This window comes from Schistocerca americana, chromosome 9 (assembly GCF_021461395.2).
Source record: "Schistocerca americana isolate TAMUIC-IGC-003095 chromosome 9, iqSchAmer2.1, whole genome shotgun sequence".
Lineage (NCBI taxonomy): Eukaryota > Metazoa > Arthropoda > Insecta > Orthoptera > Acrididae > Schistocerca > Schistocerca americana.
Genome location: NC_060127.1, coordinates 81541718 through 81569100, shown reverse-complemented (window position 1 = coordinate 81569100; position 27383 = coordinate 81541718). Strand labels below are relative to the sequence as shown.

The 27383-nt window shown below is 40.2% G+C and overlaps 1 protein-coding gene across 1 annotated transcript in view; it reads left to right on the top strand.

Annotated features, from left to right (window-relative positions):
* Positions 1 to 27383, top strand: part of LOC124551279 (serine/threonine-protein kinase PAK mbt) — a 111927-nt gene that overhangs the window by 25889 nt on the left and 58655 nt on the right. The window contains exon 2 of the mRNA XM_047126281.1: positions 7698 to 7955. Within this exon, the coding sequence (XP_046982237.1) occupies positions 7698 to 7955 (258 nt within the window). The remainder of the gene's footprint in view (positions 1 to 7697; positions 7956 to 27383) is intronic.

Sequence of the window (27383 nt, the reverse complement as noted above, 5' to 3'; positions counted from 1 at the left end):
AGTGGTACAGCCCATTCCTTGAATGAGAGGTATCACTTCCTTAAATACATATGTCAAAATGTCAAAGAAAATATGTTTGTGACTGGCAGTAGTCAATAAGTGGTGAGCACACCACTGTTGGGAGCTGTTTTAAATCGTAGGTGCTGATACCAGTGCTAACGTTCCAGTGACAGTACAAAAGTGGGTAGCAGTCAGAAGATCCTATCTGCTGAGGTGGAGACTGGAGTTCCATGGAGCGGGTGGTGCAGAAGAAAGAGCCCCCATGAAATCTAAGAACGCGAAGTGTCAAAGATGATAAATGTACTGTAATTCTTAATTATCAACTTGAATATCAGAACTGTTATGTACTTAGTACAGAGAGGCAGTATATGAATTAGTAGCTGTCCTCATTTATCACATATTGAGTTGTAATTTTGAAGATAATATAAGAAGATGAATTGATTCTCACTTTTTATATATGTAGTGGAGTGAATGAGAACAAGAAGTTAATTTTCAGCAGTTTTATCTGCAGCCTGTATTCATGTGAAAACTCACAATCTGTTAGGCCTCAAACAACTGCTAGAAAAGGAGAAAAAGTACTTATTTTAAGTGACACTCATGGCAAAAACTGTGGGACTATACTACAGTTCAAATTAGGTAAAAAATTCAGACAAATTAACTGATAACTTCTCTGATAACGATACGTGAATTGTTATTGGTGGCACAAATGATACTGAAAAATCTGTGGAAGAATTTTGGAAGAACATGATAGATTCCTTGGAATATATATGTAAACTGACGCACAAAACGAATGTAAAAATTCATCCAATACCGCTTAGACATGACGCACAGGGTCTAAATGAAAAAATCACATCTGTAAATCGCATTATGTTAGAAAAAAATCAACACTGCCACAGGTGTATGTAGGAAGAGATTATCTGTGAATTTCGAGATCGAATGCCTGAAAAGAAATGAATATACAACTCATGGTTTGCATCTAAACAAACAAGGAAAGATTCACATTTGTAATAGGCTTGCTTCTTTCGTACACATGGTGAAAACTTGAAAAACCAAGTACCAGTATAGGGAAAAATCATATGCAAACGGACAATCAGATAAACAGTGCCAGTTTTGAAGTGAAAGTGCCACCCATGAAAAAACAGACAGTTATGGACCAATATATGACAAAAAATAAGCTCAAAGAAAGTCACAACAACACACTTACTAGGTTAAATTTCAAGCCATCAAATGCAGCAGCAAGGCAGTTATTAATGGACAGATGGGTGATAAAGGACAAAAGAAGTGGAAATCGGGAACATTTCAACAGGAGAAAGGCTGGAACCAACATATAGCGAACCAGCAAGCCATATGTCAAACACCATGAATGCCAGCCCTGAAAAACATTAGGATTTTTCCCCCACTAAGTACACCAGCTCAAATTGTGAGATAAGTGGTCCAGGGAGAAGTGATTTACTCCCTATACCTAATTTTAAATTACTCCATCAAAATGTTCAATCACTCTCGAATAAACTAAATGAAATAGAAATAATGTTAAATGACCTAAGTGATATTTCTGTACTACACTTTACAGAACACTGGCTCAAACAAGATATGTTAGAGCAAACATACATTCCTCAGTTCGAACTTGCAGGCATGTATTGTAGGAAATTATCAAGTCATGGGGGTACCTGTGTATATGTTAGAGAAAATATTGAATTCAGTAGTGTAACTATTTAACACTATAAACTGTCCTGTGAAAAAGATATAGAACACTCTATAGCTGAATTACCAAGGCAAAATACAGTTATTGTTTGTGTACACAGGCCACCAGATGGAGGCAGAAAAGTGTTTTACAATCCTACGGAGGAACTCTCAGAAGAAATTCACCCTCGGGGAGAGGGAGGGAGGGGGGGGGGGGGGGGGGGGAGCTTTAATAGTGATTTCTAGAAATTCGATAAATTCAGAGATGACATTATAAATCTACTACAATCGTTCAACATCAGTGGAACTGTAACTGAACCGACTTGAGAAACACCAACCTCTGCATTTATCATTGATCAGATCTTTATAATTACGTGCAAATATACCTAACAACAAACAAGCTGTAAACACAGGTTTTAGTGATCACAATGCTTAAGTCCTTGCAATGAATATTTCAGGGTACTCAATTCCCAGTATAATACAACACACAATAAGGAATCTCAGTTAAAAAAAAATTTTTTTGTTCTCTCCTAAAGGGTGTAAGTTTGAAATATGTATATGACTTGTAATAATACCAATAAGAAATATGATATGGCTACATTCAAACTTTTTTTTGAAATAACTCTTCCCAAGAAATTCGGAAAGTGGATTACAAAAGGGATAAGGATATCATGTCAAAATAAAAGGAAATTGTAAGATTAATCCGAGCATAATAATAATCCTGACTTTATTACATATTTCAAAAGATACATAAGAATACTAACAAGAGTTATTTCAAAAGCAAAAAAAACTAGAAAATGACAAAATATTGTGTAATTTCAAGAATAAAACTAAAGCAACCTGGCAAATTATAAGGAAAAAAATGGGCACCAGGCCAGTTAATCACAGTAATGTAGAACTGATTATGAATAAAAATAAACTAACTGACCCCAAACATGTGGCTAGTGCCTTCAGCAATTATTTCTCTCATATAGCATGCCATGACAAACAGCCAGCCAGTCACTCAGATCAAAAAATTCATTCAAACACATTATTAATGTATCCAGCAACACCTGAGGAACTGTAAGAATCCTAAAAGAATTACCTAATAAATTTCACTGGGTGTTGATGAGATACCAGATGCTATTATCAAAGCTAACACAACATTTATTGTGGAACCACTAACAGACATAGTAAATTCGTCCTTTGAGAGTGGTGTGTTTCCAAATAATCCAGAAACTGCAAAAGTAACACCTTTGCATAAGAAGGGTGCAAAAAGTGATATTACTAATTATAGGCCAGTTTCAGTATTGTCAGGATTCAGCAAAATTATGGACAAATGTTCCTTAAAAGATTAAGTCTTCTTAAATAAAGAGAGGCTGATAAGTGACTCCCAACATGGGTTCAGAGCTGGAAAGTCAACTCAGACAGCAAATTGTGCCTTCTTAAATAAAATATTAAAAGCAGTGGATGATAAGCACCATGTATCTGGGATATTTCTGAATGCAAGTAAAGCCTTTGATGTTATTGATCATGACATTCTCTTGCGTAAATTAAGTAATTATGGAATTAGAGGCCAGTCTGAAAGGTGGCTCCAGTCATACCTCAGTAATCATCAGCAGATCACAGAAATAAAACACAAAGATAATGAAACAAAAAAGTGGGAGGTGCACCTAAACAATTTAAATAAGAGACTGAATTCACTAGCAAATGCTGTTAGGATCCCCACTCAGAATACAAACTGCTCATCAGTACTGACAATATACCATTGTAGTATACAGTCGCTACGTACGTACGGAATAAATTTTTGGGGGGAATTCCACAAACTCTACAAAAACATTTAAAATACAGAAAAAGGTTATCAGGGCGATAAAAAAAACTAAAGGCAAGGAATCCTGTAGACTCCCATTTAAAACTCTCAAAATATTGCCTCTGCCTTGCTTGTATGTATATGAAATACTAATTTTCACAAAGGGGAGCATTTAAAAAAAGGAAAATCTCTTCAGACACAACTATGATATACACATGTATGAAACTAGCAGAAGTTGAACCTACGTATGAACATAGTAAATACAAACTTATGCAAAAAGAGGAGTGTATCATACTGGAGCTACCTTATGCAACCATTTGCCTTGTTACCTAAAATGCATACAAACATTAAATGCATTTAAAATAAAGTTAAAACAGTTCTTGCGTGACCATTGCTTCTATTCTTTGTCTGAATTTATGGAACATCATAATTTGTAAACCTCATTTGCCAAATTTTACTAATTGTCAATTTATAATATAGTTTATGTTGTGCTTGTCATGTTCATCGCACTTAATAACTGCTATTTTCACATATAGAAGCAATGTACTACACCAAACTACATTATTATATGCATTTTGTTTATATCATCAATGTAGTCAAAATGACTACTGTATGGTAAATTAACTAGGTTTACCACTATCCTATATCACATGTACCAACTGTGTACTAAAATGATTCTTGGACAAATAAAGAAGAATAAACAAGGTGAAGTCCGAGCCAGGTTGGAGAAAGAAGGCATACGGATTCAGGGCACTGGACCCTGATTAATAATACTTAATGGGAACCAGATATTCAGTAAGCAGCATTTATTGTATAAGAAGGAGTGTTTAGGTGGCATTTTATTGTTTTGTGCTTGTGGTAAAGTATAACAAACCATCACATAGTCCAAGCCAATCTGAAACACTTCATGTACCTAAACAGTTCAGTGAACCATGCTTCGTGTGGGGGCCTGAAGCAAAAGATGGGACCATTTCCGATAAGAACGCTTACCCTCTACTGCTTTATGTTGGTGATATTTCACTTTCCTGTAGCCAATCTGAAGCTAGTTTGATACCCAACAATAGGCAAAAGAACAGGCATGGAATTTTTAGTATGAAAATGTGAAGTTTTGTTGTTGTTCACAGTTATCTGTACTTCTTGATTTATGTAGTGATTACTTTGGAACATGAGGTTGTGTAGCTAAAGTCCACAGATGATGTATGAGGCTCTTATGCTGCATGCTGCTGTTTTTGTTGCTTGTAAGTGTTCAGATGATAGTGTACGGCAGCCAGTGAGAATTGCTGAATGGCATGATTTCTTTTGGGAGAAGATGTGATGTGATTACATTGGTTTTCGATATGGAGAATGAGGAGAAAAGTAGATGTGCTGAGGGGCAGTCCTGCAGAGTAGCCCGAGGTACAGGTTAGGTTGGAATGTGTGAATTAATTTGGTTGAGTTGGCAAAGCCAACTAATGTGGCTGGGGGGGGGGGGGGGGGGGGGAAACAAAACTATACATGCTGACAGATTGACCAGTAATGTAGCGCTTGGCCAAGGTCAGTTTGGAATGTGACAGTTTGCTTGTAAATTGGCGAAAGCAATGAATCTGAGCACAAAAATAAGATTGTCATAATATATCTACATATAAGGTAGCTCAAGATACATGTTCATCATATAACCTACTTCTATGTCTTATTTATGAGTTTGCTGAAAATAGTGACAGTGTACGTAATAGAACAAACTACCAGGTACATTTCCAGAATGAGATTTTCACTCTGCAGCAGAGTTTACACTGATATGAAACTTCCTGGCAGATTAAAACTGTGTGCTGGACTGAGACTCGAAATCGGGACCTTTGCTTTTCGCGGGCAACTGCTCTACTGACTGAGCTACCCAAGCACATTTCATGACCTGTCCTCACAGCTTCAATTCTGCCAGTACCTCTTCTCCTACCTTCTAAACTTCACAGAAGCTCTTCTACGAACCTTGCAGAACTAGCACTCCTGGAAGAAAGGATATTGCGGATACATGGCTTAGCCACAGCCTGGGGGATGTTTCCAGAATGAGATTTTCACTCTTCAGCGGAGTGTGTGCTGATATGAAACTTCCTGACAGATTAAAACTGTGTGCCGGACCAAGACTCAAACTCGGGAGGTCCCGAGCTCGAGTCTCGGTCCGGCACACAGTTTTAATCTGCCAGGAAATTTCATACCAGGTACATTTATTTGTACAACTTTGGAAATTATGAGCGAGCGTGTTGATTACCTGCTGACAACTGATTTATGATTCATCGTGTTCACTTTTCATCATTCATCACGCAAACAGTGAACAACTGCAGCATCCAACGGAATAGCTGGGTGTACTGTAAGTCCACTTTTATTGATTGTAGAAATTGCAGCAGGTTTTACAGTTATGCCCAAGGCTTTGAGAATTACTGGGCTACTGGACCTCTGAAGGTATTGGGACAGGAAAAGTTAGCGGATACTGCCATTACCAAAGCACTGTGTTTGAACCACTGACCAGTTGATAGTCTCTCTCTCTCTCTCTCTCTCTCTCTCTCTCTCTCTCTCTCTCTCTCTCTGAGGAAGAGCATTGTGCAAAAGCTTAGCAGTTATTTCTGATTTCTGTCTTGTTTATATGGCTGTCAATTGCTCAGAGCTTCATCTATTTGATGAGTGCTTACCTTTTGTCTCTTTCAAATTTTTGGTTAAGTTGATTTTGTGTTTGTATTACACAGTGTTATTCAAACTTTCGCTGATAGCATGTGGTGAGTGCACACAGCTCTGAAGTCAGGAACAGGAATAGTATCATAAGCTTAGTGTCAGATCAGTGGAGGAATGCTCCGAGGAACTTCATTCTGTAACAGAAGTTTAGGCAAAAACAGGGTTTCTAGTATAGGTCAGACATCAAGCTCAATGCGAAGGTACATAGTATCTATGGATTGTTACTAGGGGTGTTGCATATGACATCTGGTTGTTTATGCCTGTGAGTCGATCACAACCAACTGCATCTCACAGCCTGGCAAAGGGGCTATATTAGTATATGAGAGGTTAGCTTATGTTATCACTACAAAAGTAGCCATGCTTTAAAAGCTCCATGGCAACTGATGAAGGTTCCAAAATGTTCCTTTCTAAATGTAAGGTTTGTTAATGGTGTTGCTGGGACATGAGACATTGCTATCATATCATCGCTACAAAACACATCTGCCTACCATTCTCTCATTGGTTGCTTAAATTGAGCTATTGCTTATTGCTACCAATAAATTAACTGCTCATCCCTCTGATCTTTTGCTATATAACTTGTTTTTTGCCAGTTGTCTTAAAATTTGTTTTTCCAAAAATTATCTGATGTCCAACTCGCACCTCTCCCTCTACCTGTCGTGCATTCCCAGACGGAACAGCTCACAGATTGTGCCAGCATTGTGAGCCTGTGAAGCAAATGAATACTGTCTGCATCCAGACTGATGATTATTCATTGATACTAATGTTTTAAAAATTGGCTCAACATTATTGAAATTGGAATGTTGCTTATTGAGGACACCTAGGCTCTTCCATTAGGTCCAATTTTCCTGCTTCACAGGAGGGATAGGTATTGGTGTGTCTGGAAAAAAAAATGTCGGACCTAATACATTGCAACCATTGCTGGGAAAACAAATTGTTACACGAATTTCTATCTGTCATTTTAATATTGTGTGTGTGGTTGATATTTAGCATAGTGTACCACCTGCATAATAGAAGTATTTTAAGGATGCTTACATAAAGCTGCTGTTTTTTAACACTAAGCTATTTTAGTTGAAAGCCCAAGGAATTTCAGTGGGCATGTAACATTCCATGTTGTCAGTATTTGTTAAAATTCATTATTTTGTGTGTTACTCCCAGTGATTTAAACAGTAAAAAATTCTTTGTCCTGTTGCACAAATAACTTTTTTTTCAGTAAAAACTATTTTACAAAAGCATATTTTGAAATTTTTCGCCATATGTCTCCAACATTATTAGTTGTTGCTATGAATAAAATAAGTGCTCATCCATTTGGTAATTTGCCATGTAACTTGTTTCTTTGCTAATTGCTTTAAAATTTATCTCTCTGATAATTACCTGTTACTCAACTCCTTTCGATTTGCCCTCTGACTTTCACCAATTGTTGCTAGTTGCTTGCTTATAGTGACTTGCCTCACTTCTTACTTTAATGGTCTTATTTGTATTGGTATTTAAAAATTGAAGTCAGCTAATTATGTTCGCTTTCATTCTTCAGACAATCGTTCGTGGTGATCCTCGGCTGAGTGGCATTCCGAAAACTTCGAATGTCGCCCGATCGAACTCGTTGCGATCGTCGAGCCCGCCGCGGCCGTCGAGGCGCGGGGAGTACCGCCAGGCTGCTGCTGGTGTGCCGCCACCAGTGCCAGAGGGGGAAGTGATGCCTCCACTGCCCCATCAGCAGCAGCTTTACAGTGGGGGCGGGCCGACGGCTGGACCTCCTGGCCCTGGTGGGTCTGTGAAGCACCAGCCCTATGTAAGACATACTTAACTACCTGCATGTGTAGACTCTTTGATTTGGCCAGTCTCATATCAGCACAAAGAAATGATGCCACATTTACACCATGGAATAACCTTATTATGACCACAAGTTATTATTTAGAACAGTTGCTGTTTGCAGCTCGCCGACAGCTGGAAGTGTGTCAGTCAGGTACTGATAGGTCTATTGTAAGATTTGGTTCCATCTCCTCGTATAAAACACATATATGTAAATTGAAGGTGGGGAGGGGAAGAAAGGAAAGGAAAGGGAAGGGAAGGGATCACTGCTGTCAGCTGCATTGGGACATCACATGGCGTCGGCAGCTACAAGTGAAAATGTGCACCGGACTGCGGTTCGAACCCGGGATATCCTGTTTACTAGGCAGGTGCCATAACCACTGTGCTCCCTGGGACACAGTGTTATCGCAACTGCATGGACTATCTCAGCTCACCTCACGACCGATCCATATTCTCATCGACCGCCACCTATCCGCACCCCTTTTCCATTTCCTCCATATTGGCTCTTCCGAGATGCCTGTAGGAGGTTGGACATATTTGTGCATTCGCACTGAAGAAGGTGGATTCATTGCCCAGCTAGGCCTTTTGAATTATATAATAACATACCTATTCTTGGTCTTTTTGTCCAAACATGTTTCAGAAAGTCTGAGCCATCATCAATGCATCATTATTTATATCTTGATTCCCAGATAACATTTAGACCTAAACATTTTGTTGTGTGTGTTGTGATTTTTGTTTTTCTCCTTAATTACTGATCATTATTATATTGTAGAGGTTTCATTAAATGATGTAATAATTATGAATAATAGCCAGCAGCACTATTATGTAAATTGTTTATATTTTATATCATACACGATGAGCCCATTTCAGCATATTGTCATCATTACGTGCTCTGTAAATACATAAGTAAGCAATGGTCTTAATGTAGTGGTCTTGTAACTATGATCTGCAAAGCTATAATACATCATCAGGTGTTTTTACCCTACATGTGACATTGTCGCTGTCCTGCGCTGTCTTTTTTAGAATTATTACTTTCTCTTAGGTGTACACAGGAGATGTATATCAGATTTTACTTGGTTTCCATATATGCTACTTTTCTGACAGCTTGGATGACTGTGGTTCAGTGATATTACATTTTTTCTTAAGTAGTTGCCATTATAAATAAGTGATGTGTGAAATTCAGTTGTTTTTTTATTATTTTTATAGGTTTGGTTCTAATTATGTTTTTGCATAGAGTTTGTTTCAGTTTTATTTGAGATTTTTATTCTACATTTTTAATTTTTCGTGTAATAATTTTGTTATTGATTTATCTTGGTGTTATGTCTCTGTTTTTACACTCGTCATGTTGTTATCACTATTACCACAGATATGTATTATTTAGCGTCTCTGATATATTACTTTACCCCTTTTCTTGACTTATGGTGTGAACAAAGTTCTCTATGTACTTTTCGTGCTTTAGGTCAGTTTCTTCATTCAGTAAATTTGTCAGGTTGCTGTATGCATGTGAATATATACCTGTTTCCTTGAGAATGTTCACGAATGTTCCCTTGTGCGTAATATGGAGGATTTCATAGTGCTTCGTTTACAGGTTTTATGTCATGTTTTTCTGTTTGTAAATGTTGAAAAAAAGTGGATGGATTGTTTTCACTGACTCTGGTGTGCTCTTTATATCTAATTTTGAAGTTTCTACCATTTTGCCCTATGTAGAATTTGTGGCATGTGCCACACGAAATTTTGTAAATGCCGGGGTCGTTCTGTATGGGAATTTTTGTGCTGCCTTTGTGAATTTTGTGTTTGAGGCTTCTTTTTTATTTTCCAACTACATGTAGGCCATTGTTCAGGTGTCTCGGGATTCAAACTCAGACATTTCTGTACAAATACTCCATCATGAGATTAGTTGTTGACAGTGTTGACCCATTCAATAAGAAACATTTGTTCAGTGATCACTAAATGGAAAAGTGACGGGCACTTGGAGAACACTACTTTAAGAATTGTAGAGGAAGGTGTGCACTACAGAGCAGGTTTTGTTTTCAGTCAGCTTCCAACACAGCGGGGCAAAAAATAAAAAAAAATTGAGTGATATTCAAATGCAGCTTGAAACATTCCCTTGTGACATACTCCTTCTATGCTGCACAGAGTTCCTCAAAATAACGGAGAATTTTTCCCTGTAATGTGGTATTTATTGATGTACTCTCTTTTGTCTTGTTTTATTAAGCCTTTGTTTATAAATTTTCTAATCAGCATTCTGTTCATTGTTTACTGATTCATTCCATTATGGGTTAGCCTTAAGTCACATGGTTCCACAGAACCTGGCAAATAAGTAAATAAATAAATAAGGGAAAAATAAAAAACCGAGGTCGACACAAAATTGTTTAAGCCTAATTTTCTAAACGGGATTGTGATCACAAAATGTTTTGTACATTGCTTAGAGAAAGTTGTGAGACTTAAAAAACCATAAACTTTTGAAAAAATAGTTTTAATGAAGCAAAAGAAGACATTTATGTAATCTACATACAATAGCTTCAATAGTTAATAGGGCCTCCTTAGCCTTGTTCCACTCCTTGATCCTCTTTGACAGGGGCAGCCAAGAATTCAGCTCGTGAGCCGTGTGCTCACATGCTGTAACTCTCAGCCTGTCTGCACACTTCCTCCACTGCCATGCAAAACACTGAGAGTTGGGAGAAGGGGAAGAGGGGGAAACTGCGAACACGCCATATGTAGATCGCAGTGTAATTGCAGTACATACGACTTGGTTTCGTATTCCTCAATGACATTGGTCAGAAACAAAACACATTTTCACCGAGCGAGGTGGCGCAGTGGTTCGACACTGGACTCGCATTCGGGAGGACGACGGTTCAATCCCTCGTCTGGCCATCCTGATTTAGGTTTTCCGTGATTTCCCTACATCGCTCCAGGCAAATGCCGGGATGGTTCCTTTGAAAGGGCACGGCTGATTTCCATCCCCGTCCTTCCCTAATCCAATGAGATCGATGACCTCGCTGTCTGGTCTCCTTCCCCAAAAACAACCCAACAACAACTCCAAAACACATTTTCAGTACAATGGAAATGTACAGAAAACAAATCTACTCACCAAGTGACAGCAGGGAAACACACACAAAAGGATTTAACTTTCACAAGCTTTCGGAGTCAGTGTCTCCTTCTTCTGGTGGAAGAGTTGAAGGAAAAAGAAGAGGGGTGAAGGAAAAGGACTGGAGAGGTTTAGGGAAAGGGGTACAGTTTTGAAAAATTGCCCAGAACCCCGGGTCGGGGGGAGACCTAAGAGATGGGATGAGAGGGGAAGACTGAAGCAAAGTAGTTTACTTATCTCTTGCGACTTTCTCTTTCTGTCTGACCAGTTTTAAAAAATTTCACAAAAATTTCATCTCCTTTCATGACTTTACTTATTAGTTTTTTTTCCTAATTTCTAATCTTTTTTTGTATCATATAGACAACTCTTCCTCTCTTATGGTGAGATGTTCTCACCTACTAATTGCCTCTTGTTAACCATTGTCTATTCTCATGGTTTTTGTGTGAATTTTTGTGTTTTTTTTTGTTTCCAAATTTTTTTCTAGCTTTTCTTCCATTTTTCTATCATTTTCCATCCTGTGCCTCTCATTTTTACCATTACCACCATTTCTATCTCTCCAAATCGTTCTCTCTTGCCATGATGAATCCCATCACATATTACAGCCTTTCTTTTCGAAAACATGCTTTTGCACTAGCAAAATTAAGGTCTCACATTCTGTTTCTTGAAACCTGCTTTTCCCTTGGAGCTACTCCCAAAGGCCAGTCTTTCCTTCTTATCCCGTCTAGTAAGTCTTTCCTAATCAGGGGTTCTGGGTGACTTTTCGAAACTGTACCCCTTTCCCTAAACCTCACCGGTCCTTTTCCTTCACCCTTCACCCTTCTCCCTTCCCCTTCAACTCTTCTGCCAGAAGAAGGAACCAACTTAAATCCTTGTGTGTGTGTGTGTGTGTGTGTGTGTGTGTGTGTGTGTGTTCGTGCTGCCTTTTGGTGAGCAGATTTCTTTATCTGTCCATTTCCATTATATTAACAAAAACAAATTTTCAATATTATTTAATTATTTAAGGCATGCTGAAGACGTAATATAATTTTTATCCGGTACAAACTGTCAGCATACGGACACACACAGACAATTTCACAGGTTTTCGCACTCGGGTTGCCTTGTAATCATGACTTGTTTAGCTTCATAATCAGAAAACATCTTTTACACAAGTTGATTGAAATATTGTAGCACTTTTGCGACCTCATTATGGAGACGTGGAAACTACCCGAGGAAAACAATGTAGTTGTCCTGGACAGCTTTAACGTAATAGGATTTGTCTTTAAAATGGGAATTATATTGCAGATGAATCACCTACATCGGCACATGCACAGGGACATTTTCAACTGAAATGGCAATGGTATTGAAAACATATGTAAGACTGGCAGTTTCCTCAAAATGTTTAGAAAAGTATCCTTGTAACTCTTTCAAGGCCACAATGAACTCTTCAAAATCGGTGTTTTCTCTAGCACCACTGAGCTTAGGGAATTGAGCTGTGTCAGAAGTTGTTCCTTCATACAATGTGATTTTCTTTTTAAATGCATCCCCATCAAACTGGAAATAAGTTGTTTCTCACCTTGCTGTGTCTACTGTGGCAGTGTGCAGTAAAGTCCACTTAAAATGCGAAATAAGTGATCCATTCCAGATGCTGAAATTTTGGGCCCTGCACTATTTTTTCTTCATAAATTCAACATTAATGAGCTTTAATTTTAAAAAAAAGTAAAGGGTCCTTCCAGGCATGCCCCTAGACTTAACCAACATACTTTGCAGTAGTATATAAAATCTCCATACTCTTTGATCATTTCCATCAAAAACTGTTGGAACTGACAGTTTCCGTGCCTGTAAAGTTTGCGCAAAATGCTTCTTGATGTACAGGACAATGAATCTCATCTGTTGAGCATTGTGATTATTTGCTCATGTATTGTCAATTACATCTTTTTTTTTTTGTATTGTAATGTCGTTCCATGGCAAATTGGCAGTGCCCATTAATTATCTAATTGCTTAATAGATGTCAGTAATTCTCATCCCTGTCTTCTGCGTTCCCATTCATTTTTAATGGCTCGTGGCACTATATCAGTAGAGTGCAAACAGCCACGGGACCTGTGAGCTTCCTACATACCATGAACAAATAGCTAAGTGTAAACGGCACTGACATCGCGATTCTTCTGAACTGAAGAGCATTATGCCAACCAAAAATGCAACACTGCAATACTAAAAGAAATGAAAGAAATGTTGCACTGTACCAGGTACTTCCATGGAGGACCAAGCAAAACCAAGACAGACTGAGCCTCGGCCTACACGCTGCCTGCATATGTGGCTCCGTGCAGTTTGGCCCACTTGTGGCCCGCAGTGCGCTTTAGCATGGAGCTGTGTTCTTCTAAATTTGCACCAAAATATAAACTCCTTAGGTTTTTGTGTGGCTGGATGTGGAGCTATCATGTTCCAAATGTATTCAGTAGGGTTTGGGCAGGGCCCATTGCTGGCCATTGAAGGAGCTTAACACCCTGCTTAGAAAACCAGTCCTTAGTGTAACCAGAGGAGTGACTTGAGACATTGTCTTGCTGGTAGATAAAGTTTTCCCTAAGCAATTTTTTAGCCAGTGGTGGCATGACTTCCAACATTGTCAGCAGTATTTGATAGTGTGTGTAGTCTCCTGAACAAAAGAAAGGTGCCCCATACTCTCAGATCTGATGGAAGTCTAGATCATCACAGACTCACCATTGGTCTGAACTGCCAGAGTGGTACAAGCAGGCAGAAATTTTTCAGTTTTTGTTCATTGGACACTGATTCTTTGCCTAACAAGTAGTTCAAAGCGGCTTTCATGTGAGAAGATACCATGCTCCCGAGACTTCTTTAACCACCACATCAAGCTTTAGACTAAATTTTGTATCTTTGTTTCCTCAGATCATTTAGAAAGTGTCCACAACTGTTTGCCGAAGCCTTGCAGAACAGAAATATTGAGATTTTTGTCTTCTATATTCAAAACAGGAAATAAATCATTACAACTTTGTGAAATGGAAAGTTGCTACTCACCATATAAGGAGATGCTGAGCCACAGATAGGCACAACAAAAAGACTGTCACAAATACAGTTTTCAGCCAGTAAGGCCTTTGCCAGAATAGATGGTGTGTGTGTGTGTGTGTGTGTGTGTGTGTGTGTGTGGGCACACACACACACACACACACACACACACACACACATATACACACATATATATATGACCGCAGTCTCAGGCAACTGAGGCCACACTCAGTGTGCAGTTTGGCAGTACCCATCAATTATCTAACTGCTTAATAGGTATTAATAATCCTCATCCCTGCCTTCTGCATTTCACACTCAGTGTGGCCACAGTTGCTCGAGACTGCAGTCGTGTGTGTGAGTTGCGTTTGCTTGAGGATGTATGTCTGTGTGCTGTTTATTTTGGCAAAGGCCGTGCTGGCTGAAAGCTATATTTGTGACAGTCTTTCTGTTGTGCCTATCTGCGACTCAGCATCTCCAACTTTCCTTTTCACAAAATTGTTACGTTCCATCCTGGATTTTCCATTGTTTAATCATTATAACTTGGCATTTTAAGTTGTTATGACCCTCATTTAAAATCTTCTGATTCAGATGATGAAGGGTTTTGCATGGCCTGCCTCTTCGCAGAGCTTAATTGCCATTGCTGGCTTCCTTAAAAGGTCTCACTGCATTACTAACACGTGTTTTAGCCACATTAGGTTTACATGCAGTAATTAGTACATGTTACTGCATTTTCATGTACTAATAATTAGCCATATGGTATCTTCAGACACAGGTAATTACCACATTTTCACAGAATTTAGTTACACAAAGCAGCAAAAAATGTAGTGAGGTTATAACAAATGGTCTGAAAGAACAACAGTTTCCCCACAAGAAAGCACACGCACTGGATCCGTCACAAATGAGATGTGGAGAAAACAACTGCACAGTCAGAATAGGTCCCAAAGCTGCCAATCAGAGTTTATTGCAGAATGAAACTGCCTGATTTTTCCACACAACTTACTGGAGGAAAAAAGTTTGTTAGAGAGGTGATCAGATGACTAGAAATTTTTTCACACATTGTGTTGTTATTTTTGTGGTTGCTATACTCTAATAAAATGGCAATAAAAATTTCATAGCTGTAGGACTGCCTGTTTACAAGAAAGTACACATTTTATGGGAAAAACAGTCCATCTCCAAACATATTAGAGCTAGTACAGTGAAATTTTACCTTAAAACTCGTAGTTAAGATGTCTAATAACATAATTTAAAACATTGACTAAAATGCTGTCACTTCATGGATGAAAACAGATTCGACTAAATTTAGACCTCTCCCTAAACTTTTTGTGAGCACTATATTTTTCAGTTATTGAATAAAATAATGACAAACCTCTGAAGGCATGAATGTGCTGAAAAATTTATGGGCAGGAACATAAATGGAACCCCTTCTTGTAATAATGTCAGCAAGCACATACACTTTTAGAGCACCACAGAACCAAACCTAAAACGATGCTGTCTGGAGTGCTTGCCGCATCTGTGTTAGGGATTCCAGTTGCAGGATTCAGAAATCAACATGTGCTCCTACATATGGTCAATTAGGGTAAGACCTGGGACTTTGGAGGCCAATAAAATACTTTGCATACATACCACTTAAAGACACTTGTCCCATGTTGTAGTTCTCGTCTTCAACACAGAGGTGGGTGTGGTGCAGGTCTTCACCCACCTCTCCTGCCAGCTAACCTCTTCACGTTAGCATAAATGTCACATCCACAACATCGACAATCTGCCCCACATACTCACGAGTGGCTCCGCCCCTGCGATTACATGCGAGTCGTCCCTTCAGCTATCGTTTTCAGTGACGACTTCTGTCGTAAGTACGTTATCTGATCAAAAGTATCTGGAGACCCTTCCGTAATGTGAAATTGACTGCGAGATGTCACGAGAAGCAGACCACCAGTATAAAAGTGAGTGGGGAGTGCCGTGTTGTCAGTAGAGAAGCAGTAACCACAGAATGGGTCAGCCGGGACAGCTCGGTGACTTCAAACATGAACTAGTCATTGGATGTCACCTGGGTAAGAAACCCTTCTAGAGCTGCCCAAGTTGACTGTTGGTGATGTGATCAGCTAAGTTTTGGAAAGGATGAAAGAATCTAGTCAGCTAGTTGTGTGAACCAGGTTTATTAGAACCATTGATCTAGGTTCCTTCTTCAGGAGGAGGTGTAATACTTGTGAAACATTTTGTGTTGAAAATGTATGTTAAAATAAAGCTATTTGGCTCTTATCAAGAAAAAATTAATCTCAAAAACAATAAAATAACAGGCCATGGCCATCAATAACAACAGTGTGAACCTCAAAAATAATATTTGTCAACTTATTAACGTGGTAGGCCTTGTATATTCAGTCAACAAGTTTTATCTGTGAAGTTCACACGGATGTTATTTGATTGCCACGACCTGCTGTTTTATTGTTTTTTGAGATAAATTTTTACTTAACGAGAGCCAAATGGCTTTATTTTAACATAACTTTTCAACACAAGATGTAAGAAGCATTACATTTCCTTCTGAAGAACATAATTTTTATGATTAGTTAATCGTGGGTTAAGGATTCTAATAAAGCTGTGTCAGGCAACTGGTTGGGAGACTATTACTTTACAGTTGCTGTTTAAAGACACGTTCAAGATTTTAACTACCTAAACTGAGGCCAGGCATACTTCACACACTGACATACAGTACTATCGAGCATTGTGATGTGCGATTGTAAAAAATCCCATGAAATTGGTGGAAGGAATCGCTTGTGAGTTTGAGTGTTAACAGCAGTCCGGGCAACACAGTGATTGGGCAAAAGCAGTTACAAAGAGTGGGAGACAGTGTTCAAGCAGCTCCTCATAAGCCAAACATTATCACTGCAGTCAGTGCTAAGCGGCACATGAGGGGATATAAAGAACAATGCCACTGGACAGTGGATGACTGGAAATGAGTGATTCGGAGAATCACGGTACACCCTATGGCAATTCAGCGGAGGGATTTAAGTTCGTCAAACTTCTGGAGAATGTTACTTGCCATCTTGTGTAGTGACAACAGTGAAGTACGGAGGAGGTGGTGTTACAGTGTGGTGTTTTTCTTTCTGTGGTTGAGGTATAGTCCTGTTATTACTTTTAGGAAAATGCTAATAACTGAAGGACGTGAAGTTGTTTTACAGTGTAGTGTACTGTGTATGGTAGAGGAAGGGTTAGGATACGCTAATTGTTTGTGTCACCATGACACTATCACCTGTCACAAAGCAGCATCTGTGAGGAAATGGTTTGTGGACAGTACATCCATGAATAGCTTGCCCGGAGTCCCAATCTGAACCCGATGGAACACACTCGAGATTGGTCAGAACATCGATGTTGTTCCGTACCCCAGCATCCGGCATCACTACTGGTATTGATAGTTGTGATGGAATCAGTTTTTGCCCCACACCTAGTGCTTCACATTTCTCATTCTTTACTTATCACTTATTAAACTAGTATGTGGCCAACTTCAAACACACATGTCAAGTGCAAAGTTTCAGTGGTCTGGGTATACCTTCTCTGGTTTTGGCTCTTGGTGGAGAGTGGGCTGCCATTCCTCCACAGACATTCGGACACCTAAATTGCTTCAGGCAAATGCCGGGACAGTTTCTTTGGTCCCCACCCCCAAATCAACCAACTGACATTCAGACACTTCATTGAAAATATCCACAGCAGAGTTCAAGCTGTTATAAAAGTGAAGTATGGACACTTCCTAAATTAATTTCCAATAATGGGTGTCCAGAGACTACTTTCCACCAGATAGTTTATGTATCTAACTGTTAAATCTGGTTTCATTTTTCTCTTTCTAGACACTTTCTTGTCGACTCATAGTATTGCTCACACCGTATTTCAAAGACTTTTAATTGTTTCATTTCTGTTTTCTCTGTCCTCAATGTGTCCAAAACATACACTATGTGATCAAAAGTATCCAGACACCTGGCTGAAAATGACTTACAAGTTTGTGGCGCCCTCCATAGGTAATGCTGGAATTCAGTATGGTGATGGCCCACCCTTAGCCTTGATGACATCTTCCACTCTCTCAGGCATATGTTCAGTCAGGTGCTGGAAGGTTTCTTGGGGAATGGCAGCCCATTCTTCACAGGGTGCTGCACTGAGGAGAGGTATCGATGTCAGTCAGTGAGGCCTGGCACAAAGACAGCGTTCCAAAAGATCCCAAAGATGTTCTGTAGGATTCAGGTCAGGACTCTGTGCAGGCCAGTCCATTACGGGGATGTTATTGTCATGTAACTACTCTGCCACAGGCAGTGCATTATGAACAGGTGCTCGATCTTGTTGAAAGACGCAATTGCCATCCCCAAATTGCTCTTCAACAGTGGAAAGCAAGAAGGTGCTTAAAACATCAACGTAGGCCTGTGCAGTGATAGTGCCATGCAAAACAACAAGGGGTGCAAGCCTTCTCCATGAAAAACACGACCACACTGTAACACTATTGCCTCCGAATTTCACTGTTGGCACTACTCACGCTGGTAGATGACATTCACCGGGCATTCGCCATAGGATCGCCATCTTATGTACCGTGATTTGTCACTCCACAAAATGTTTTTCCACTGTTCAATCGTCCAATGTTTACGCTCCTTACACCAAGCAAGGTGTCATTTAGCACTTACTGGTGTGATGTGTGTGTTATGAGCAGCTGCTCGACCATGAAATGAAAGTTTTCTCACCTCCTACCTAACTGTTATATTACTTGCAGTGGATCCTGATGCAGTTTGGAATTCCTGTGTGATGGTCTGGATACAAGTCTGCCTATTACGCATTATGACCGTCTTCAACTGTCAGCGGTCTCTGTCAGTCGACATACGAGGTCGGCCTGTACGCTTTTGTGCTGTACGTGTCCCTTCGCATTTCCACTTCACTATCACATTGGACCTAGGGATATTTAGGAGAGTTAAAATCTTGTGCACAGACATATGACACAAATGACATCCAATCACCTGACCACATTCGAAGTCCGTGAGTTCTGCGGAGCATCCCATTCTGCTTTCTCACAATGTCTAATGATTACTGAGGTCGCTGATATGGAATACCTGAAAGTAGGTGGCAGCACAAGGTGCCTAATGTGCCTAATATGAAGAACATATGTTTTTGGGGGTGTCCAGATACTTTTGATCACATACTGTAGCTTTTCATGAATCTTTTTCCGTTAGCAAGCTTTATATTATTGGACTTTTCGAGCTTATTAAACACGTATTTTTATTGGATCCCCTTATACCTTTTGAAATCTATGTTACTGTCTTTCTTGCATTTTCCCATTATCTATTCTACAACTCTACAGCCAAGAACGCAAAATTTTTCCATCTCTTCAAGAGTCTCTTGTCCCTTAGCCATCTAGCAGCCCCACATCTTGCATTCACCATTATATTATTTTATACGTGGTGTCGCCACCATTTCTTCAAGCACCTGATTCAGTTGGTGCTACCTTTCTGCAAATACAGCTGTGACATCAGTGGCTGTATCATACTCATTTCCGTTCTGACAAAAAGTTTCCATGTAGCAACTGTCATTGCCTTCCCTCTTTGTCTCTTTGTACAGACCCCCCTGCTAGTCTGAGGGTTAGAATAGGCCCGAGTTATTCCTGCCTGTTGTAATAGGCGACTAAAAGGAGTCTCACATGTTTCGGCCATTATGTGATGGTCCCCTGTAGGGTTCGACCTCCATTTTTCAAAATTTTCCCGAAGAGTGAGCCAATTGGGGAAGGGCCCCTTACATGGTACATCATGTCCATTGTGCCTTGAGATCTTTAGCCCACTTTCTCGTTGTCGCATTGCAGTCCTGTCCATTCTCCATCTCTTGGGCGAGCACACCTTCCTGGGTGCGTTTTCTACCATGCACTATGCAGTCTGCCGACGATGACCATGGACTTCTTTGCATCTGATATCCAGCACGGTAGCCAGTCTGTTGTGGTGGGGCCGCCATATACCCTGTTGGTTGTAACCCCCTGACAACACAGGGATTGCTCTGCTGATGCCTGTGCTGTTAACTCCCCACGTATGCCAAGGAGTAGATGCCTGTCATCTTGGAGCATCGGGACTCCCGGCAGTGGCCATCCTGCCAGGTGGCTTTTGTTGCGGCTGGATGGTGCCTGTGGGGAGGGTTCCCTGGTCGGAGTGGGTGGCATCAGGGCAGATGACACGCCATGAAGCATTGTATGTCATCTGTTGCTGGTGGTCCACCACCAGCAGTCCCTAAGTGAGCAAAGTCTAACTTTAATGTTAAGAAATATGACCCCAAGTCGTTCCCCTCCATGGCCACACCATGGGAGGAATGCCAGGCTAAGGATGGCAGTGAAGCTTATTCTCCCTGGTACCTCGTATGTATGAGAATTGATGGGGAATCTTTCATGTCCATGAAGCCTCAGTTTTTTTTGGAGCATTTGGAGGACAAGTTTGGGGAGGTGGAGGGCTTGTCCAAAATGCGCTCTGGGTCAGTTTTGATAAAAACAAGATCTTCTGCCCAGTCACAGTCACAGTCTCTTGTGGCAAGTTGGGGGATGTTTCTGTTACCATCACACCTCATAAGAGCTTAAATATGGTCCAGGGTATTATATTCCACAGGGACTTTCTTTTGCAGTCTGATGACAAGCTGTGCACCAGTTTAGAGCGGCGAGGTGTACATTTAATCCGACGCGCACATTGGGGTCCGAGGGATAACCAGGTTGCCACTGGTACCTTCATCTTGGCCTTCGAGGGTGACACATTGACTGAGAAGGTCAAGGTGATGGTCTACTGCTGTGACGTCAAGCCATATATTCCTCCTCCAATGCTGTGCCGTAAGTGCTGGAAGTTTGGCCATTTGTCTTCCCACTGTACTTTCAGTCCCACCTGTTGAGATTGTGGACGTCCATCACATCCCAGTACTGTGTGTGCCCTGTATCAACTGCAAAGAGCAGCATTCACCTTGCTCGCCAGACTGCAGGACTTTACAGAAAGAGAGGAAAATCATGGAATATAAGACCCTGGACCGACTGACCTACACTGAGGCTTAGAGGAAATTTGAGATCCTACATCCTGTGGCTATGACCACCTCATACGCTGCCGCTACGAGAACAGTTGTCGCCCCATCGATTCCTCGAATTCCTGCCGCCTCTCAGAACCGGGAGATTACACCTGCTGCCTTGATGTTGGGGGCACTTCCCTCCCTGTTGCTCCCGCACCACCTACTTTGGGAGTAACACCCCCCCAACCACCGGAGATTTCAGTCCCCACTTCTGAGCCAGAGAAGCGTAATCAGAGTGTATACAACCTGGGAGATCCAGGAAAAACCTGGCAATTTTTTCATCTGGGAGAAAACCAGGAATTTTTTAGAATTCCAGGAATTTTTTGTTGTTTTAGTTTTCTGTTAAATTTTTGTAATTTTGACTGGTAAGAACCGATACTCTAACAAAGGATATTACCTATCAAAGGATACCACTGCAGAATAATACTTCAACAATAAAACATAAACGAGAGAAAAAATGAAAATAACTTAAGTTGCAAAGGAAATGTGCCATACAGAATGACGACACACAGTGCTCATTCAAGCATGTGCCAACAGCAAAATGTGTCAAAGGCTTTAGGAGGATAATGTAATGCTCCATAACAACAAATTGCCTCCACTGAGCGTGAAGTCACAACTGTTTACGTTAGATTCGTTTTAGTAGTTACAAGTGGGCTCATGCGCAGTTGAGTCGCATTTGAGTAGTATATTTTCCCACTTCTTGCTACAGAAATGTGACTGTTGACTGTGCAAGCAGTCGCAGCAAGAAGCTAGATGCTACCGAGAAAAGGGGGGCGCCAAATTCATATTCTTCAGGAAAAAATACTTGTTTCACAAATTGATTTTTCATATGATTTTGAAGCGCATCCTTGTTGGTTTTTGAACATTTTTGAACACATTTTAAGTTGATTTCTGAATGAATCGTAAGTTAATTTTTGAATGCGTGCATAGTGTACGTGATGTCTCTGTCAGGAGAATCCTCCTTGCATCTAGAAATAAACTTTCCGCAGACAATAGGGGATGGGGCTATAAGAGCTGAGCGGGTTAAAGCTGAACGGATGAATGCCAATCGCTGTCTGATTATGTGGTTGATTGGGTTGGCAAATGATTAGTGTTGTTCTAATTACTAGCGAAATCCATAGATTCAGACTACCAGAATGGAAATAAATGACTAACAGGAATAACAGGTGAGAAAGATTATGTATTATCTTCTCGGTGTATCCAAGAAAATGAAATTTTGATAGAAAATTTTTGGCCAGATCGCTACACTAGTAAGAACCAGTTGTACAGTCCCCGGCTAGCAGTCACTTAAGTTGTATTCTGGAAGTAACGCAGAAAACATATTGTACGAACATAACAATGCCTGACTGGAGATTAATCGCGGGGTAACTAATCATGTGATTCTGCAGGGTTAGTGAAGTTAATCGGCAAACAAATTTTGACAATGGCAGGAATAACTACAGAATTGGTGATGACATGATTGTTTGTTAGAACGAGGAAGGAGGAAAAACGGGGACATCACACAAATTGTGGAAGAATAAGAAGATTCCAAATTTATATAAAAATTTTGTAATACTACTTTTCGATCTCATGCTTGAGAAACTGGTGCGTATGAATGAAATGTGCCAAAACAGTCTGCAGACAGTGACAAAATAGGCGTGATCAGATCGAGAAACCACACCAGTATTGGGTATTATTTGTATTAACAGCTTTTTTAGTATTAGATAAACGACATTTCGATTTTTCATGTAGCAAAACATTCGATGAACTTTTATAAGGTAATAGATTCTTACACAGAAAGGAAAGCACGCCGTGTAAAGCTGTAGCAAGATAAGAGAGACAAAATGCTAGGAGCTAAGGATTGAAGAAATGTGTACTTTCTTGCTTGTCTCTTGTCTTTATTGGTTTTATGTATCCTGTATTTAATTTTATGTTACACAAAACAACAAGTTATTAGCTGATATGGTTTAAAGAGTGCAAATTTTCTGAAGTTTTCTTGTTCTGCCGATTACAAATAATCCCATTCGCTATTAATTGCGAGATTTTTTTTAAAAAGAGGTGGCGAGCTGTCATACCGGCCAACTGGGAGCATGAGAGGCACCACAGGACATTTCAATTTCCACTGTCCTGAATATAGTTTGATGGCATCCATTACAAAATATACACGTTTCAATTCCACAGAGCGAAATACAGTGACGTGCGGTAGGAGAATGCTGTATGAAGAGGCTTGGCACTGCACTTCGGCACACTTAAGACCAAATACATGTCTTACTTTTCCTCAAACATATATGTTGCAGACTTTTCAGAAAGATGTGCGCTACAAGATGAACATATTTTTGAAAATTCGATTTTTTTTTTGTATTGACCCGGTTAGCAAATATCATAGATCCAGGGCTGATGCGCAGAGCGGTCTGAGTTATAGTGGGTAGTCTCCACATGACCCGTGTTTACATTTAGTGATTTTGCTGTTTCCCCTTCGTTTACTCTCATGTCAAATGAAAACAAAACGGATATCTGTGCCAGGAACTATCAAGTGAATTAGTTACATTGACATAATTACGGAAGGCTAAAATATGTTATTAGTTTCAAATTTTATTTTATTTCCGCCTTTCTGATAGTCAAGCATTAATCACCTTGCAGAACAATGAAGTTATTTTTGTCTGTTTGCTAAAGAAATTTGACTTTTATTAACCTTTTCCAAAGAGGCAGTCCATGTATTTGGAACGAAAGGTTTAATTCCACAGTACTGGCTAGTTTCAACTGTTCGCTGCATTTCAAGTGCAAGTTTTCATCTTCTAGCACGTATGGCATTATGCCATAATAAAGAACCAAACATGATATAATAAAGTACTGGTGCTCCAAGAAAATTTACATCCCAAAAACCACACTGAAAAGCTTAATATCAGGTGAGGTCTACTTCATTGGGAATCTAGACATACGAATGTGCACTTTAAATATGCACTTTAAATATGCACATTTTAGTATGCTTCACGAAATTCCGATGCTCTTGGAGTATCCTCTATTGTTTTGTTTCTTTTATGACATAATGTATGATCTTTCAATGTTTTACATGTACATACATATGTGCTTCCTCCGTCATGATAGCTGCGCAAGTGCGGTGTCGTCTGTTATCTGCGGTCTCTGGCAACTGCTGAAACGAACCTGTTTCTAACAGGTCGCGGGAAAATATTGCGAATGGTGGTTTGAAAAGCGATGCTTTCAAAGTAAATATTCTTTCACGCAAGTTGAACTATGTGCGATAATGTACCATGATTCTTAAATCACAGAGCGTTTGACTCTCATTTAAAAATCAACTCTTTGATGATGAGCCATTTAGAAGAATTTCGAATCCTGAAGATCAGACATTTATGTTGTTATTAAAAATTTTACTGGCACATTTGTATGATATGTCTTAAAGTGTAACATGCACAAAAAAGATCAACATTATATGCGAAAGCTTAGCTTCTCTTGCAGCTTATTGACCTTAGAGATCAATATTATATGTGAAAGCTTTGCTTTCCTTGTAGCAACACTATGTATATTAATTTAAACTATTAACTTTCTCTGTTTGTGTGTTCGTGGTACTGAACAGTGATGTTGCTGTTGGCTGACTACATCACGTGACCTATGCTCTGAATATCCACTGTCATTGGCCGGCGAGATCACGTTACATAAGCTATGACTGGCTTACAAAAGTGCTTCGCAGTCTCGATTTCAATGATTCGGAAAGTAACATGCGGTGTTTGGTGGATTTCCAATGTATACTTTCGTAATACGAAAATACGAAGTGTACGTGTTGCTGCACTTCAAAGATATTTCCAAAATGTGTCTTTTTTCCCTGCGTTTCGTTTTCTAAAGTGCTGGGAAATTCACCGCCCCCGTATAAAACCGTAACCAGTCAAAGGATTGGTAAGTTTTGCAGTTCCGAGGGAAAGTATATCATCGCTTAACACGGAAAAAGTGTGTTTTCATCCGGGAGAAAGTATATTTTTAACTGGGAAAAGTCCGGGAATTTGTTTTCCTTGTCCGCGTATACACCCTGGTAAGGCTTCTTCGGCTCCTCTCGCTAGGAAGTGGTCCCATGTGTCACTCCCTTCCCAGGTTTCTGCTATTGGGAAAGATGACACTTGCTAGCAGCTGGAGAGCCCAAAAGCAGCTGGTCATAGTTTAATAATTTTTGTGGGATCTGAAATTTAAAAACCTCTCTCTCACTGACCTGATTTAGCTTCACTGATCAGGATAGTAAAAAACATGCGTATATTAAGGAAATTTTCATTCACAAAGCAGGCTTATCACATTCACACAGTTCAATACTGTTCTATCCTGATTAAATTGAGCTTAACTTAAATTCCATAAGACAGTGAAGCAATTTTGAAGTCTCGGTGCAACGAAAATTGTCAGTTGATCTCCTGAACACATTTGTAATAATTATTAACTTTCGGTGATCACATGGGGAAGACCGGAGATCTGCTGGTAAGACCGTGTCAGCCCATTTATTGAAAGTAATAAACTGGATATCTTGGGCATACAAAATGGCAGGTTCATCCAGTGTAACTCAGACATTCCCCACTGATCCCGTGCAACACAGCGTAGTAAGCAGACACTGTCAATAATAATCAGTTAAATAATACGCGAACACATTTACTTTAGTTTAGTTCATGTATTAAATTCCTTCTCATACAGAATCTCATTAAGATGGCGACTAGTTCAACAATACATTCATATACATCTTCATTCTTTTACGGCTAATCGGCAAGATCTGAATCATTCTTTTCATAAGAGAAAAGATAGCAGAGAAGCTATTCCATGGAGTAAATGCACGCTCCAAGGAATAATAGGGCTTGAAACTACTTTGCATTGATAATCATTGTATATTAAAGTTTAGGAATCGGTAAGATAAGAAGAGATATTTCGAGATATGTACTGAGTTATATAATTTATAAAAATTTCTGAAAATATCGCGGAGAGACTGCTGCAAAAGACATTACAATAGGGCTCCGTGCTCATCTTCAGTCCCGGAGACTGATTCAGTGAAGTCCTCCCAGCCAGGAAAACCCAAGGAACAGCATGAGAAATAAAAAAAGAAGACCCCTAAGAACAAGGGACTTGCGATGGCACCCACACAACCACTACCAACAAGCTCTGCATCTGAGGATGGGGTGGAGATTCTGGCGTCAGCTGAAGACCTGGATGTCGCCAGACCCTCAGACACAATGGATATAGACTGCCCAGGCAAAAAGTCGATGGCAGCAGGTGACCCTGAGGCATAAACTGCCTCATTGAATGTTCCATACCTTCCCAGTCTCATGATGATGTCATCGTCCAGTGGAATTGCGGCGGTTTTTCCCACCTCCTGGCTGAGTTACAGCAACTGTTAAGCTTTACGCCTGCTTTCTGCATTGCCCTCCAGGAAACCTGATTCCCGGCAATGCGGACCCCTGCCCGCCACAGCTACAAGGGATATTACAGAAACTGTAACGACTATAATCTAGTGTGAGGTGTAGTTTGCATTTATATCCTAAACTCGGTCTGTAGTGAACATGTGCCCCTTCAAACACTCTTGAAGCTGTGGCTGTCAGAATATAGATGACACAGGGAATAACAGTCTGTAATGTATATCTTCCTCCAGATAGTGCAATACCACTGAACGTATTAGCTGCACTGATTGATCAACTCCCTAAACCTTTCCTACGTTTGGGAGATTTTAACGTCCATAACCCCTTTGGGGTGATGCCATGCTTACTGGCCGAGGCAAAGATGTCTGAGTTTGACCTCTGCCTCTTAAATACTGGGGCTGCCACACATTTCAGTGTGGCTCGAGGTAGTTACTCGTCCATTGATTTGTCAATTTGCAGCCCAGGACTTCTCCCATCTGTCCACTGGCGAGCACATGACGACCTGTGTGGAGTGACCACTTCTCTCTCTTTCTGTCACTGTCTTGACGTCAGGCTCACGGACGCCTGCCCAGATGGGCTTTAAACAAGGCGGACTGGGAAACTTTTACCTCTGATGTCACAGTTGACTCTCCCCCACATGGTAAAATCGATGTGATGGTTGAGTAGGTGAATACCACAATCGTTTCTGTGGCAGTAAATGTGATCCGTCGCTCTTTAGGGTGCCCCTGGTGCAAGACAGTCCCTTTGTGGTTGCCAGAAGTTGCTGAGGCAATTACAGAGAGTCGGCGAGCTCTACAGCGTTTTTGATCTACGCAAGGTGTATGACGTGACCTGGCAACATCATATCCTTGCCACATTATACGGGTGGGGTCTATGAGGGCCACTCCAGATTTTTATCCAGAAT